Source organism: Perissodus microlepis, chromosome 22 (assembly GCF_051167445.1).
Source record: "Perissodus microlepis isolate ML-2025 ecotype Zambia chromosome 22, ASM5116744v1, whole genome shotgun sequence".
NCBI lineage: Eukaryota > Metazoa > Chordata > Actinopteri > Cichliformes > Cichlidae > Perissodus > Perissodus microlepis.
Genome location: NC_140481.1, coordinates 21,764,790 through 21,776,854, shown reverse-complemented (window position 1 = coordinate 21,776,854; position 12,065 = coordinate 21,764,790). Strand labels below are relative to the sequence as shown.

General features: G+C 39.7%; 2 protein-coding genes and 1 non-coding gene across 8 annotated transcripts; 1 reads left to right on the top strand and 2 right to left on the bottom strand.

The window, feature by feature from the left end:
• Positions 1–607: 607 nt before the first annotated feature.
• Positions 608–6,875, bottom strand: LOC146363074 (histone-lysine N-methyltransferase SETDB1-B-like). Of its 6 annotated transcripts, XM_084919940.1 has the most exons (8): positions 6,621–6,875; positions 5,763–5,868; positions 4,182–4,514; positions 3,924–4,094; positions 2,125–2,326; positions 1,965–2,038; positions 1,664–1,854; positions 608–1,345 (listed from the first exon to the last, which is right to left on the bottom strand). In XM_084919940.1, exons 3-8 carry the CDS (start codon positions 4,507–4,509, stop codon positions 1,235–1,237), a joined length of 1,077 nt encoding a protein of 358 aa, XP_084776066.1. In that variant the 5' UTR covers positions 4,510–4,514; positions 5,763–5,868; positions 6,621–6,875; the 3' UTR covers positions 608–1,234. The 6 variants fall into 6 exon arrangements, with proteins under 6 accessions (XP_084776066.1, XP_084776067.1, XP_084776068.1 ...); XM_084919941.1 differs by lacking the exon at positions 5,763–5,868; XM_084919942.1 differs by lacking the exon at positions 6,621–6,875 and having other exon boundaries at positions 5,763–6,612.
• Positions 6,876–7,211: 336 nt separating this feature from the next.
• On the top strand, positions 7,212–7,330 carry LOC146363073 (5S ribosomal RNA). Its single transcript, XR_014799335.1, has one exon. It is a non-coding gene; the product is annotated as a 5S ribosomal RNA (ribosomal RNA).
• Positions 7,331–8,068: 738 nt separating this feature from the next.
• On the bottom strand, positions 8,069–8,756 carry LOC146363072 (cortexin domain-containing 1 protein). Its single transcript, XM_084920312.1, has one exon. It carries the CDS (start codon positions 8,617–8,619, stop codon positions 8,317–8,319), a length of 303 nt encoding a protein of 100 aa, XP_084776438.1. The 5' UTR covers positions 8,620–8,756; the 3' UTR covers positions 8,069–8,316.
• Positions 8,757–12,065: the final 3,309 nt, after the last annotated feature.

Below are 12,065 nucleotides of genomic sequence, written 5' to 3'. Positions count from 1 at the left end.
AGTTGAGGTTGCTTTTCCTATCAGCTGGTCATTCTCTTTTAATCTCTGCCATGAACAAGGCAGAGACCCGTGGCTCACTTGATGTTTTCAATTTTTCAAACCATTCTCTGAGTAAACTTAATAGTTATTTAAATTGAACAGTGTTGAGCTATACAAGGCTCTCTCGAATAAATGAAAACTAAAATATTAATTTTAAAATGAGTATATTTTGTTGGGTAAGTAAACACAAATATGTCTGTTTAAGACTGATTGTTTTGGTCTTTTTTGAGTCTTCGTCAGTTACATTTTTAAGTACAGCAAATTAATTGTTTGGTGCTTTGCTTCTCAGATAATTCATACTGGTCTAAAATGTGCACTTAGGAGCAAATATGAAACAATGCCTTGCATACATCCATTTCCCTTAACTTTCCTCTCTGCTACATTCCTGATATGTATTAAAAGGTATTTATTTAACTAGTATGACCAGGTCAAAGTGTAGAAAAGATATTAGATAGCTAAACTTCTATGTCAGTCATTTTTATATCAGTAAATTTAGCAGGTGAGAGCTCAGATTTATCTTTAAATTACAATTATGCACTCCAGTAAAGGAAATGAATGAGGCAGAGGGTATTTGCTTGCATATGACAAGCTTACATGCAAGGCTTTTTTTTTTTTATTGTTGAACGACAAAGGATGCAACATAACAGACACCAAAGGCAAAATAAATCAGAGACATAACTGTCATATCAATCTGTAAATATGAAAAAAGGTTTATATGAATTGTTCCCAATTCATAAAAAACAACACTGAAAAAAGTGAATGAACACACATCAGACAAATTTCTATTCATGGCCAAGTTAATAAATGAGGGTATGAACATTTTCACATATAACTGTTCAAAAAAAAAAGTTGAAAAAATACAGCTGCTTAACCTTGCTGTTAAAAGTTGTGCAAAGATAAAGTGCCATTTCTTTAGAAATTGAAAAAGAAAATCACCGTTCGCATGTTTTCTAGGAAAAATTATGTCTTGTTTCATTTGGCAGTGCGATGGTCCACTCAGTCACTTCGCACAACTGTGCAGCAAATTAAAGATTACAAAATTAGCACCCCGTTCAAACAGGTTAAATCTCCTCCTTATATCCTTGAGTCATTTATTTGCACGCTCACAAGCCAATCTTCTTCCAAAGAGATGCAATTCCTGGGGGTTGTGAATGCTATTCCCAGTATTTTCACAGCATCCACTCTCTGTGGATATTTAGTCAGACTCATTCATGGCCTCTCTCTTTGCGCTCAGTTCCAAAAACCTAGCCTGTGCATGTTCCAGGCGTATGGAGCCTCTGTAGATCCACTCTCTGTGATGGTCAGCCTGAGCGAGACATAAAAAAGGCACACCGTCAAGTAAAGGTGATTAGGAAAAGAAACAGGAGCGTTGTTTGTTTGTTTTTTTTAGTTTTGGATTATTTAAACGTAGCCAAGGCAGACTTACACTGGAGATATGTTTTTAGGTTAAACATGCTGTCTGTACCTCATAATTTCAAACCCTCCTGAAATCCTGTGCCACAACCTGACAAGCACCTCTGTTAAATATATTTACAGAAGTATGAATAAGCATTAGATCTGCTGTTGACTGGTTAAAATGTAAAGATTAAAAAAAAAAAAAAAAAAAAAAAAAAAGGACACCCACCTGAAAAACAACCTGTATCAAGCTGCAGTCAATCGCCTGCACCTCACACCTCTGCTGCTCTCCGAAGTATTCTGCATTGAGGCTCTGTCCAACCCTGTATATGGTCAAATGAGGGTACGGCCAGTCCTTCATGTACTGTTTCATGAAATGCTTATGAAGGCCGCCGGGAATGTCGTCAAACATGTTTTCCACTGTTGAAATAATGAATTAAATACGTAAGCGTACTTCAAATAAACACTCTCCTGTCTGCTGCTTGCTGCAACTGTGAGTAAAAGAAAAGCCAGAGCACAGCACAACTTACACGGTCTGCAAACCAGGTGAAAAAAAGGTAAGCCGACATAGACCGGCGTGTGATCATCCATAAAGACCAAGAACCTGGAAAATTAAACAGCGATGTGTGAGACACTCATTTCTTCTGACAAAAAGCCCGTGATTATGTTTGTTCATAGAGGTATGAACACCTGAAGTGGTTCTTTCTGCTGGGGAGCTCGGCTAAAACACCAGGCCGGAACCGGAACTTGTTATCCTGGCACTGAACAACAACCCGAGTGCCAACAAAAAGATGCTCTACCTTTGGTGGGGTGTCAAAGGCAATGTGGTGACCGGATACTAGAATCTTCCCCTTTTCTTCAAAGCTAACTTTGTACTTTAACCGTCCATCTTCTGGTAAAGAGGAAGAAGAAAAAAATTTAGTTCCTACCATTTAAATGCTATTTCCTTTTTGAATAATGGTGGTTCATATTTAAAAGTGAAGTACTGCTGTCTGAACACATGTCAGCCCTGCCTAGATTTTACCGCATGTACGTCACAAATTAGAAAGAAAATGAAAATGCATCTTTTATAAACAGGAATAACGTATTTTAAGTTATTATTCGCCATTTGTTTTTTTTCTAGTGTCTTTTTAACGTTTCATTTTTCTTTGCCTTTCATTTTCAGTTTATTTAACAAGGGTTCAAATTCTTTTAATTGCTTTGGAGCACTTTGGTCAATGTCCTTTTTAAAAAATTTAAGTTGCTGGCTCATGCAGTGACAAACGCAGAAAACTAAGGATAATAAAAAAAATGTGGTTATACTTCATTAGGTCATGTCCACAAGTGCAACAGTTTTTCTGCATGCACCATGACTCTATCACTATCCTAAATATGTCTAATGCATAGGTGTCAAACTCTGGCCCGCGGGCCAAATTTGGCCCGCAGCCTAATTACATTTGGCCCGCGAAGCCATACCAAATTACTATTAGAGCTGGCCTACTGGTATTATACAGCTAATAAATATATTGTTTAGTATTAAGCTTTGCTTGTTCCATATTTAGTTTTTCAGCAAAACGTGTTTGAGTCCATAAGAAAAGATTCATTCTCATATCTGGAGGAATAAATATATTTCAATAAATATTAACGTTAGCCTGCGACTTTGTTCCAGTTTTGAATTTTGGCCCACTGTGTATTTGAGTTTGACACCCCTGGTCTAATGGAAGCAGTGCGCCCTGTAATTGACTGATGTCCAGAGTGTGCAATCCTCTTGCCCACTGCCAGCTAAATATGAGAAAAAAGCTGAAAATCTTAACCACACTGAGGTCACATCCTTAAATGTGTATATTTTGGTGCACAAGAATCCATCGCTTAAAGATATTTTCTTTAAGCGCCTGGTTCTGCCAGAGCCTTGTTCCTGTTAAAAGGGAGTTTTTCCTTCCCACTGTCACCAAAGTGCTTGCTCAAAGGGGGTCATGGGGCGACCGTGGTTCAGGGGGTTGGGAAGCTCATCTTGTAACCGGAAGGTTGCCGGTTTGATCCCCAGCTCTGTCTGTCTTGGTCGTTGTGTCCTTGGGCAAGACACTTATCACCTACCGCCTACCGTCAGTCTGCTCCAGGGCAGCTGTGGCTACAACTGTAGCTGCCTCCACCAGTGTGTGAATGTGAGAGTGAATGAATAGTGGAATTGTAAAGCGCTTTGAGGGTCTCGAAACGCGCTATGTAAATGCAATCCATTATTGTTATTATCATATGATTGTTGGGTTTTTCTCTGTATGTATTGTTTTAGGGTCTACCTTACAATATAAAGCGCCTTGAGGTGTCTGGTGTTGTGATTTGGGGCTGTATAAATAAAATTGAATTGAATTAAAAGATATTTTTATACAAATATACAAAAAAAAAAACAATGAAATGAAATGCTCTCATCGGAAAAGAAACAAAATTTTCTAAACAAACAAAGAAAATCATAATTCCTGGAAAACCTGCAGTGAACCTGCAGTATTTTCTCTTACCCTTTGTAATTATCTCCACTATTTTCCCACGCTGCCACGTCATGCGTTTCTTCCTGGCCAAGACCATCATGTCCACTTTCACTTCATCCTGCGGTAAGTTAGGATGGATGTTCGTAGTTTCATGAGAGCAGCGGGCAGAAGTTGGTGATATCCCAACAGAGGGGTTTATTTCTTTGAGGGCAAAAGTAAGAAGTGCAATTTTAAAGTTATTTGAGAGTTTTGAGAGCAGGATTCAAGTGGTAATGTTTGTGGCCTTACCACTGCTGTTGGAGGGTTTCCTTGTGTCACCGCTGGTGTTCTTGTCAGATTTCTGATTATTGTTCGAAACCGAAAAATCGGAATCAGTGGAATCATCCTCTGGTTGCCACTGCATATCAGAATCGGAGCTGCCGGAGAATTCATCTTCGCTGTAGAACTGTTGAGGCGTCGGCGGTCGCAGGGCGCTGATCTTATAATCAGGCAGTCTGGTCAAGACCACCACTGCTTTCTTTATTAGATTAAGAGAGGCCGAGCCATTTTCCAATTGTGTCATTTGGCTGCTGGTTTCATTTGTGGAGTGAATGGGCTCACATGCCGATTCAGACATAGTGTCTGAAAAGAAAAAAGCATCAGTGAAACTTGAGCCATCGCCATGCCAGACTTTCATCGTGGTGAGAACAAATCCTGACAACTGTAGCTCGCCATCAAAAGAAAATAAAAATGCTATCAATCAAATTCACATTTAACTTTTGTTAAAGCTGTCTTTTCTGTGTGTCAGAGGAGATCGCTTATATAAAGTCCACTGATTTTCACTCTATACAATATATGGTTGCTTAAATATAATTCCCAAGGGGACGAAGGCTTTTTCACCCTCTGTGGTCTGACTCTTCATCGATAATGACCTCAACCTTTTGCCTCAATCTCGAAGGCCATGATTGTAATTCCCATGCTCACAACGGTCCACTTGGTTTTTGTTTGTTTGTTTGTTTTAATTACATAAACCCAAAACCTGTGCTGTCAGGTTAAGAATTAGAGGTTTAAAAACTTCAGAGGTTTTAAAATCGAATTAGGTGCAAAAATCAGCACATTTTTAAACTACCATCTGCCGCTGGTTTGTTTCACACAACAACAGCACAAATAAATTAATCAGAAGCTAGAAAAAAAGCCTTCTGTTTACAGATAAGCTGTTAGATCTTTAAATTTGCCAGATTTCTTGTTACCCGTGCAGCAAATTGACAGCAGCCACTGCATCTCTTTCTAGCAGCGATACTTGTAGCCTTAAGTGGGGCACAGCATTTACTGTACTGCATTTTCAAGCACATACTTAATAAGTCAGTAGTAAATATACAGGACCAGTAAAATACTGATCCAGTAGCTGGGTTGAGCCAGGAGGGAAAATGATGAACATGCCCTGGTTGCCACTGAAATTGAAATTAACTTGGATAATGCTTCAAAATAAGTGGACAACGATGACCCGAGAGCCTTTTCTAAACATCTCTTTAAGACAGGGGTGTCCAACTCCAGGCCTCAAGGGTCAGTGTCCTGCAGGTTTTAGATGGGTCCTTGATCCAACACAGCTGATTTAAATTGCTAATTACCTCCTCAACATGTCTTGAAGTTCTCCAGAGGCCTGGTAATGAACTAATTATTTGATTCAGGTATGTTGACCCAGGCTAAGGTCTAAAACCTGCAGGACACACCTGCTTTAAGACCACACACCATTGTCAAAATATTATGATGAAAATAAAGTGGAGTAAAACATAAACAGAAAGAATAAAAAAATATATATCACTAACATGCAAAATATAACACTCGAAATGGCAGTGACTCAGTCAGGCCAGCCACTAACTGTAGAAATACCTGGTGTCAGAGCTCAGCTCACAGCAGCATGTTTTAAAGGAGTGGCCAGGAGCAGCTGGAGAGTAGACAGCACCTGCTGTTTCATTAAAGCACCATCCAGCTGTACCTGTGTGAGTAACTCAGTTTAACTTAGCAAGTTTGTTGTGTAATGTCTTAAAAGTATGTGACATGTGAGAATGTATAACTTTAATGTTTGTAACAGTACAATCAGAAAAAGAGTATGACTTGTCTAAAGAGCTGCAGGAAAAAGCCTTTTCTCTTTAAGAAAGAACATGGGAGCACTGCTTAGGTTTGCAGAGTTGCATTTGAATGCATGCATAGATGATTTATGGAACAATGTGCTTTAGAAAGATGAGCCCCAAAGTGGTGATGTTTGGCCATAATGCACAGCATATTAGCACAAACACGTATCAGTCAAACTGGCTGAAATGCTGTGGCAGAACTGTGCATAAATGAATGCATAAAAACCCAATTAAACTGAAGCAACATTGTAAAGAGGAAGTCATACAGAAAACATTTGCATTTTCATTTTTTAATATCTGGATCAGCATTAGCACCAATGCCAAGTGGCAACTCCTTGGAAGTGAAACTGTTTTTCGCAAAAACAAACAAAAAACATGTGACATCACTGTGTCCTGAAGCCCTGAGAATGAATCAGAAAATGTGAACTTTTTTGTTTTTGCTGCTACAGCAGTGCTGTAGCACCAGGAGACACTCTGTTTAAAGGGCTACAGCTGTGCCTACTGAGAACGAACAAATAACAAAACAAAGCTGTGTTTAGACACATTTCCTACCTACAATCAAGCTGCGTGGGGGTTTAACTAATTTAAAACAAACACAAATAATTCAACCACTTACCTGATGTTATGTCTTAATTATCCGCTGTAATTAGAGCTAAAGTGAGAGCTGGAGCGGCAGCTACATATCAGGCTAACACTGAAATCACCGTTTTGGAGTTTGCGTCATAACTCCACTTTTTTTTTGTGTGTTTTCTTTCCTTTTTTTTTTTTTTTTTTTTTGATAAATATGTGTTATCCAAAATTATCAGGCAGGTTTTTCCTCCATCTTAACAGACTTGTTGTTTTTCTCCTTCTTCTCGGCGTTCAAAAGTGGTTGTCAACAAATGAATCTCAGAAGTGCTGCCCCCTATCGTCGTCTCCCCGGTATTGTCCTCCGGCACACGCCATTTTGACTGCAGGCTTGTGCTAGCAGTCTACGAAAACTTAAATAATATGATACCTTTTATTATTTATATAATTTTATGTTAAGAAGCAGGTGCAAACAATATTTTAGACATTGTAACACTATAGGGAGAAAAAAAAACTACAATCAAGTCCTCGCTGATTAAATAGTGGTATGTTCTTTTAGTTAATAAAATCAACCATATTCTCAAGTGGACATATATTACACTTCGAATCTATAAATAGTCTTTTTATGAAGGTTGATCTCGCTTACGGCCATACCACCCTGAACACGCCCGATCTCGTCTGATCTCGGAAGCTAAGCAGGGTCGGGCCTGGTCAGTACTTGGATGGGAGACCGCCTGGGAATACCAGGTGCTGTAAGCTTTTTCTCTTTTGTCCAGCAGAGGGCGCTACTGCTCCAGGGGAGACGGTGTTGAAGCAGCAGCCAGGGTAACAAGGAGCGCATTGAGACCACTCATGCTGAATTAAATAATGGTTTGGAGCATAGACGGTCCACACAGAAAAAGTTTTGTATGACAAAAGCTAAACTAGAAGACAGAACTAGGTGAAGAAAAACATGTTAGTTGACCAAAGTAAACAAAAAACCAAAAAACAAAACTAGATTTCAGTTTTTCCCAAATATGGAGGGAATCATGGTAGCCTGGCTTTTTTAAATCTCTTGCCTCTTTAGTTTAGTTTATGCCTCAGACAGAAACTAAATATTTTCAAAACAATGAAAGCTAAACTGAAATGAGCAGCTTCCCCACTCTGGAAATTCGAGGAACTGAAAGTTAGAAACTGAACATATTTGAATACAAACCGGTTTTCCTTCTTTTGCCCTCACTCTGGTTTTGCTGTTGGTTGTTGCTCTTGTGACCAGTCTGTAAAAACCTTCATAGTAACTGTAAGTCCTGCCTACAGCGGTGTTGGAGGACTGTAGGGAAACATGAGCTGCTTTGGATTGTTGATTAATTGTGAGTATGAACACAGAAGATGCATCACATTTAAACCGTTTGACGTACAGAAAAAGAAAACCTGAAATTTGCTAGTTGCTAATTTAATGAGAAATACTTGTGAGAAACATTTTCAGTAACAACCCAACAAAGGCCAAAAGCCTTAAACACGACAGATCTTTGTGTTAATGCTTGGAACAAAGTCTGATTTTAACAGCTCGGTGCTTCGAGCCCTCAGTCTGAAACACTGAAGAGCATCACGATGCACGCCTCACGTCTTCCATGAGACTGCTTGCTTTTTGCTCAATGTCCTGAGGCGTTTTTGTACATACATTATAAACCACATGATCTTAAAAGTATGCACCCACACAGTGGTAAGATTGCACTCTCCCCCCACCCCTTCTCCCTCTCTCTATCTCAGGTGATCTGCTCCTCCTGGTAGGTGGAGGTGGAGATCGAGCCATAAGGGTCCACGACGGTCTGGGCGCAGCGTACCACCGTCACCAGAAGGAAAAAACACAGCAGGAAGAGGAAGAAGAGAGCAAAGCCCAGGTCCACGTCCACCTCGAACTGCGGCACGGGGTGAGACGGCTTATCCATGTGGTCAGCGATAATGGTGAAGGGAGACCGTTTCCGTTTCTTCTCCTTTTTCAGCGCAGCAGCATCACTTTGGGACGCATGCTCGTGTGCTTTCAAGGTGTTGGTGGTGACTTTGCGCATGAAAGAAAAAAGGTGACAAACAGCTTCTGAATACAGAGGCAGCACATAACCAATGAAGTCTATCCTGGCTGCATGGAGGACGACACTTTCAATGCAGAAGCAAATGTCTGGTTTTTATTCCGATCAGCAGCAGTTTGTCACATTTCTGTGTCTAACAAAGGGAGGGAAAAAAACACCTGGAAAAACCGTTAGAATGCAAAATATTCCACCATAGATTTACATGTTGCACGTGCAGGGTTATCTTTTCGGTGAGCCCATAAAAACTGCAGTGAATCACTTCGAATCAGTTGTTAATTACAGTTTATCCAGCAAGTCTTCCCCATAACTTGTTCATTTAAGAGAATTACAACATTTGAAAAGCTGAAGAAGTGTTTGTAAATGACTGATAGACTCTTTTTGTCTTTAATAATCACCACTTTCTAATTTCTCCTGCAGGAACAGGCACAGTAGCTCTCGCTAAACTAATGATCAAAACGTCCACAGCTGTCTGGACACATTTCTTGAAACACAATTTCCAAACTACAGTCGCTAAACTCGTGACTCTTCTGGCAAAACCTCACAAACTAACCCTCACAAACCTCACAACACAAAAACTGCTTTTGTCTGCGTCATCCCCACAACAGGTCATAATAACAACAGTATGGAGCATTCATTACACACAAAGTACAAAAAGGTGTGTGTGTGTGTGTGTTTAGGACACATTTTCAACATCGCGTGCTCGTCTTGTAATTCTGCAACCACCACATTGATGATTTAGTAGGTCACCAAGCTCATGATTCAACATAATTCAGTTTATTGGCTGTAAAGCTACGAATGTGATCTTAACCTTGAGCACACTTTGCTTGTTATGCGTTCGCTGTGTGCAAGTTTCACTAAACATCCTACCAGCGTTCCTGCAGGAGCAGCAGTAATTTGCCTGGATGAGCTAAAAATGACAAAAATATGACATAAAAACACAAACAGACCCTCCCCAACCTTTATATTGTGTAGACGTACCAAAGCACTGGTTTATACGGGAAAGAGAAACTGAGTCGCTCTCTGTGCTACTTCTCATTCACAGTAGAAAAGCAGAACACAATAAATGTTAATGTTTTATATGTACAGCAGAGCTCTCTTACTATATATCAACATAAGAGCAAAATATTGAGACACTTTTTGTAAGTAAATTATTCTCTGAGGCATCCATTTCTTTTTTTCTTCAGCTCGACCTCGCTCTGACCTGTCACCAGTTTGAACAGCAACTTAAGCAACAAGAGTGAGCAACATTTGTTACTGTGTGAAACTCACTGTGCGAAAATGTGTTTCAGCGAACTTTGAAAACAAAGTTGAGTGAGATCTGTAAATCGTGCCTAATGAGGCAAAAACTGCTTTAAAGTTTTCCCCAAAGAGTGACTGAATCAATACATTATCTGAGGACACTGAGGATGAGTAAAGTTAAACATGTATCCAAGAACCCCCCCCCAAAAAAAAAAAAAAACTGAAATAATTCAAACTCACCATCCGTCCCGTGCAGGACTTTTCGCTGCAGATCCTCTCCAACAAAACTTTTCAAAAGTGTTCATAGCATCCTGCTTTCTTCTGAGGCTCCTTATTGCTCCGATTACATGAGCCGGTCCTCAGTTACCAAAGTCTTTATCAGCCTCCTCTTTCGTGATTGTCAAGAAAAATGAGCAGCCCACAAATTAGCTCTTGCACTCAGAGACACATGCATACACATGCAAGATGCACAAGCATGCACTTGCATCTCACGACCTCCCCAGGGCATGTAAAGCCTTATTAATACTTAAGCAGGAATTGAATAACGGTCTACACAGTTCACAAGTGACTCAAACACCCCACTGCTTTTGTTGTCCTGTCAGGATGATCTTCATCACTGTCACCGATTAGACTTCACACCAGCAAAACTCCGGCACCTCAGGTGACACTGAGCTTATTCTTTTCACGGAGCTGAAAAGATAGCGAGGGAAGGAGGGGGAAACTTGATGGTAGAGCAAAAGGAAGAGATTTAAGCAAGAGGAGTAAGATTGTACCCAGAGGAGGGGAGGGTGGGGGGGTTGGCAGCATGGAAAGGAAAGCCAGAGGAGCAGAAACAGGAGATGCATTAGCAATTAAATTGCAGAGCAGGATGCGAGAGAAGGCTGGAAATTGACCCTGCCACTTTAAAATGGAGATTGTTACAGTGATGCTGCCAGTGACATGAACAGTGTCCAGGCTGTAGTGTAGGGCACGGCGGTAAAGTGATCCCACTCAATATGCAATTAGGTAAGGAGGCCTTTTAGACTGAAGCCAAAATACTGTAGGGAAGAGAGAGATGGGCGGAGGAAGAATCCAGAAGTGGTGATGTCTTAGGATTTTAAACTTTTAGATACTTTTGTTTGTTTGTTTTTAGGACAACTGGAAAAAAAAAAAAATCGGAGAACTTTTTTGGCATCATTCATCATCCCGAAAAATGTGCCAGGCGGATGTGTGTCACCAGCACTTTGTGCCATCTGATATTGTAATGGCTCCACGGTGCCTCCGGGTCTACACCAGCAGAACCAGTGACTGATTTACAGTATTCATGCCAGACTGCATTTACTCCACCTACACAGGGCTCCTTAATGATGACCATATCATTTTGTGTTCCAAAGAAAGGATTCTCAGATCCGCACATTCAGATGAGAGAGAATGGGAATAATGACAGACTATGAATGGGACTTTGTATTCATGTAATACAAATAGTTTATGGAAAAGAACAAAAATGAGAAAAGAGAAAAAAACGGTCTGAGTAAAATTTTTAGGACTATCACCTACTTTAACTTTTTTAAAAGACCCCCAAAAAGCTGAAAAATGTCCAGTATGTGTACATGCCGTATAATTTGTGTCAATAACAGGCTTCTGACAAAACTGCACTATACATTTTTTTATGTATTTATTTAATATATATGTATATAAGTGCATAAATACAGAAAAAAAGAGGTCATTCTTGTCCTTTGGTAGGTGGTTGCTAGGCAACACATGGTAACATCATGTGGTTTTCTGAAGATTTTTTTTTTTATATAAATGTTACATTTTTGGGAGGGCTGTCAGTTAGCAGTTTCACGTAATGACAAAATAAATGAATAATAATTTTGATTTACCAAAGTGTTTTTTTTCAGTCAAACATAATATTTGTAAACACACACGCAAAAAATTCCAACTATAAACAAAATAAAGAATTAGAGGAGTTCACCACGGCCCCGGAGAACTAAATATATAAGAAAAACTATGTCAATTGGTCAATTAATTGTCACGTATGCAAGTACTCGGAGGAACTAAAAGCACTGCTCAGGAAAAATAGAAAAACAATATATATACACAAGCACCGATCCACCAGTCTAATCTGCCTGGGGGGCTTCTGTGCGTGGAGGCTAATTATTCCAGTTTTCTTACACTTAAGTTTTTTGTGTGAAAGAAAAACCATTCAT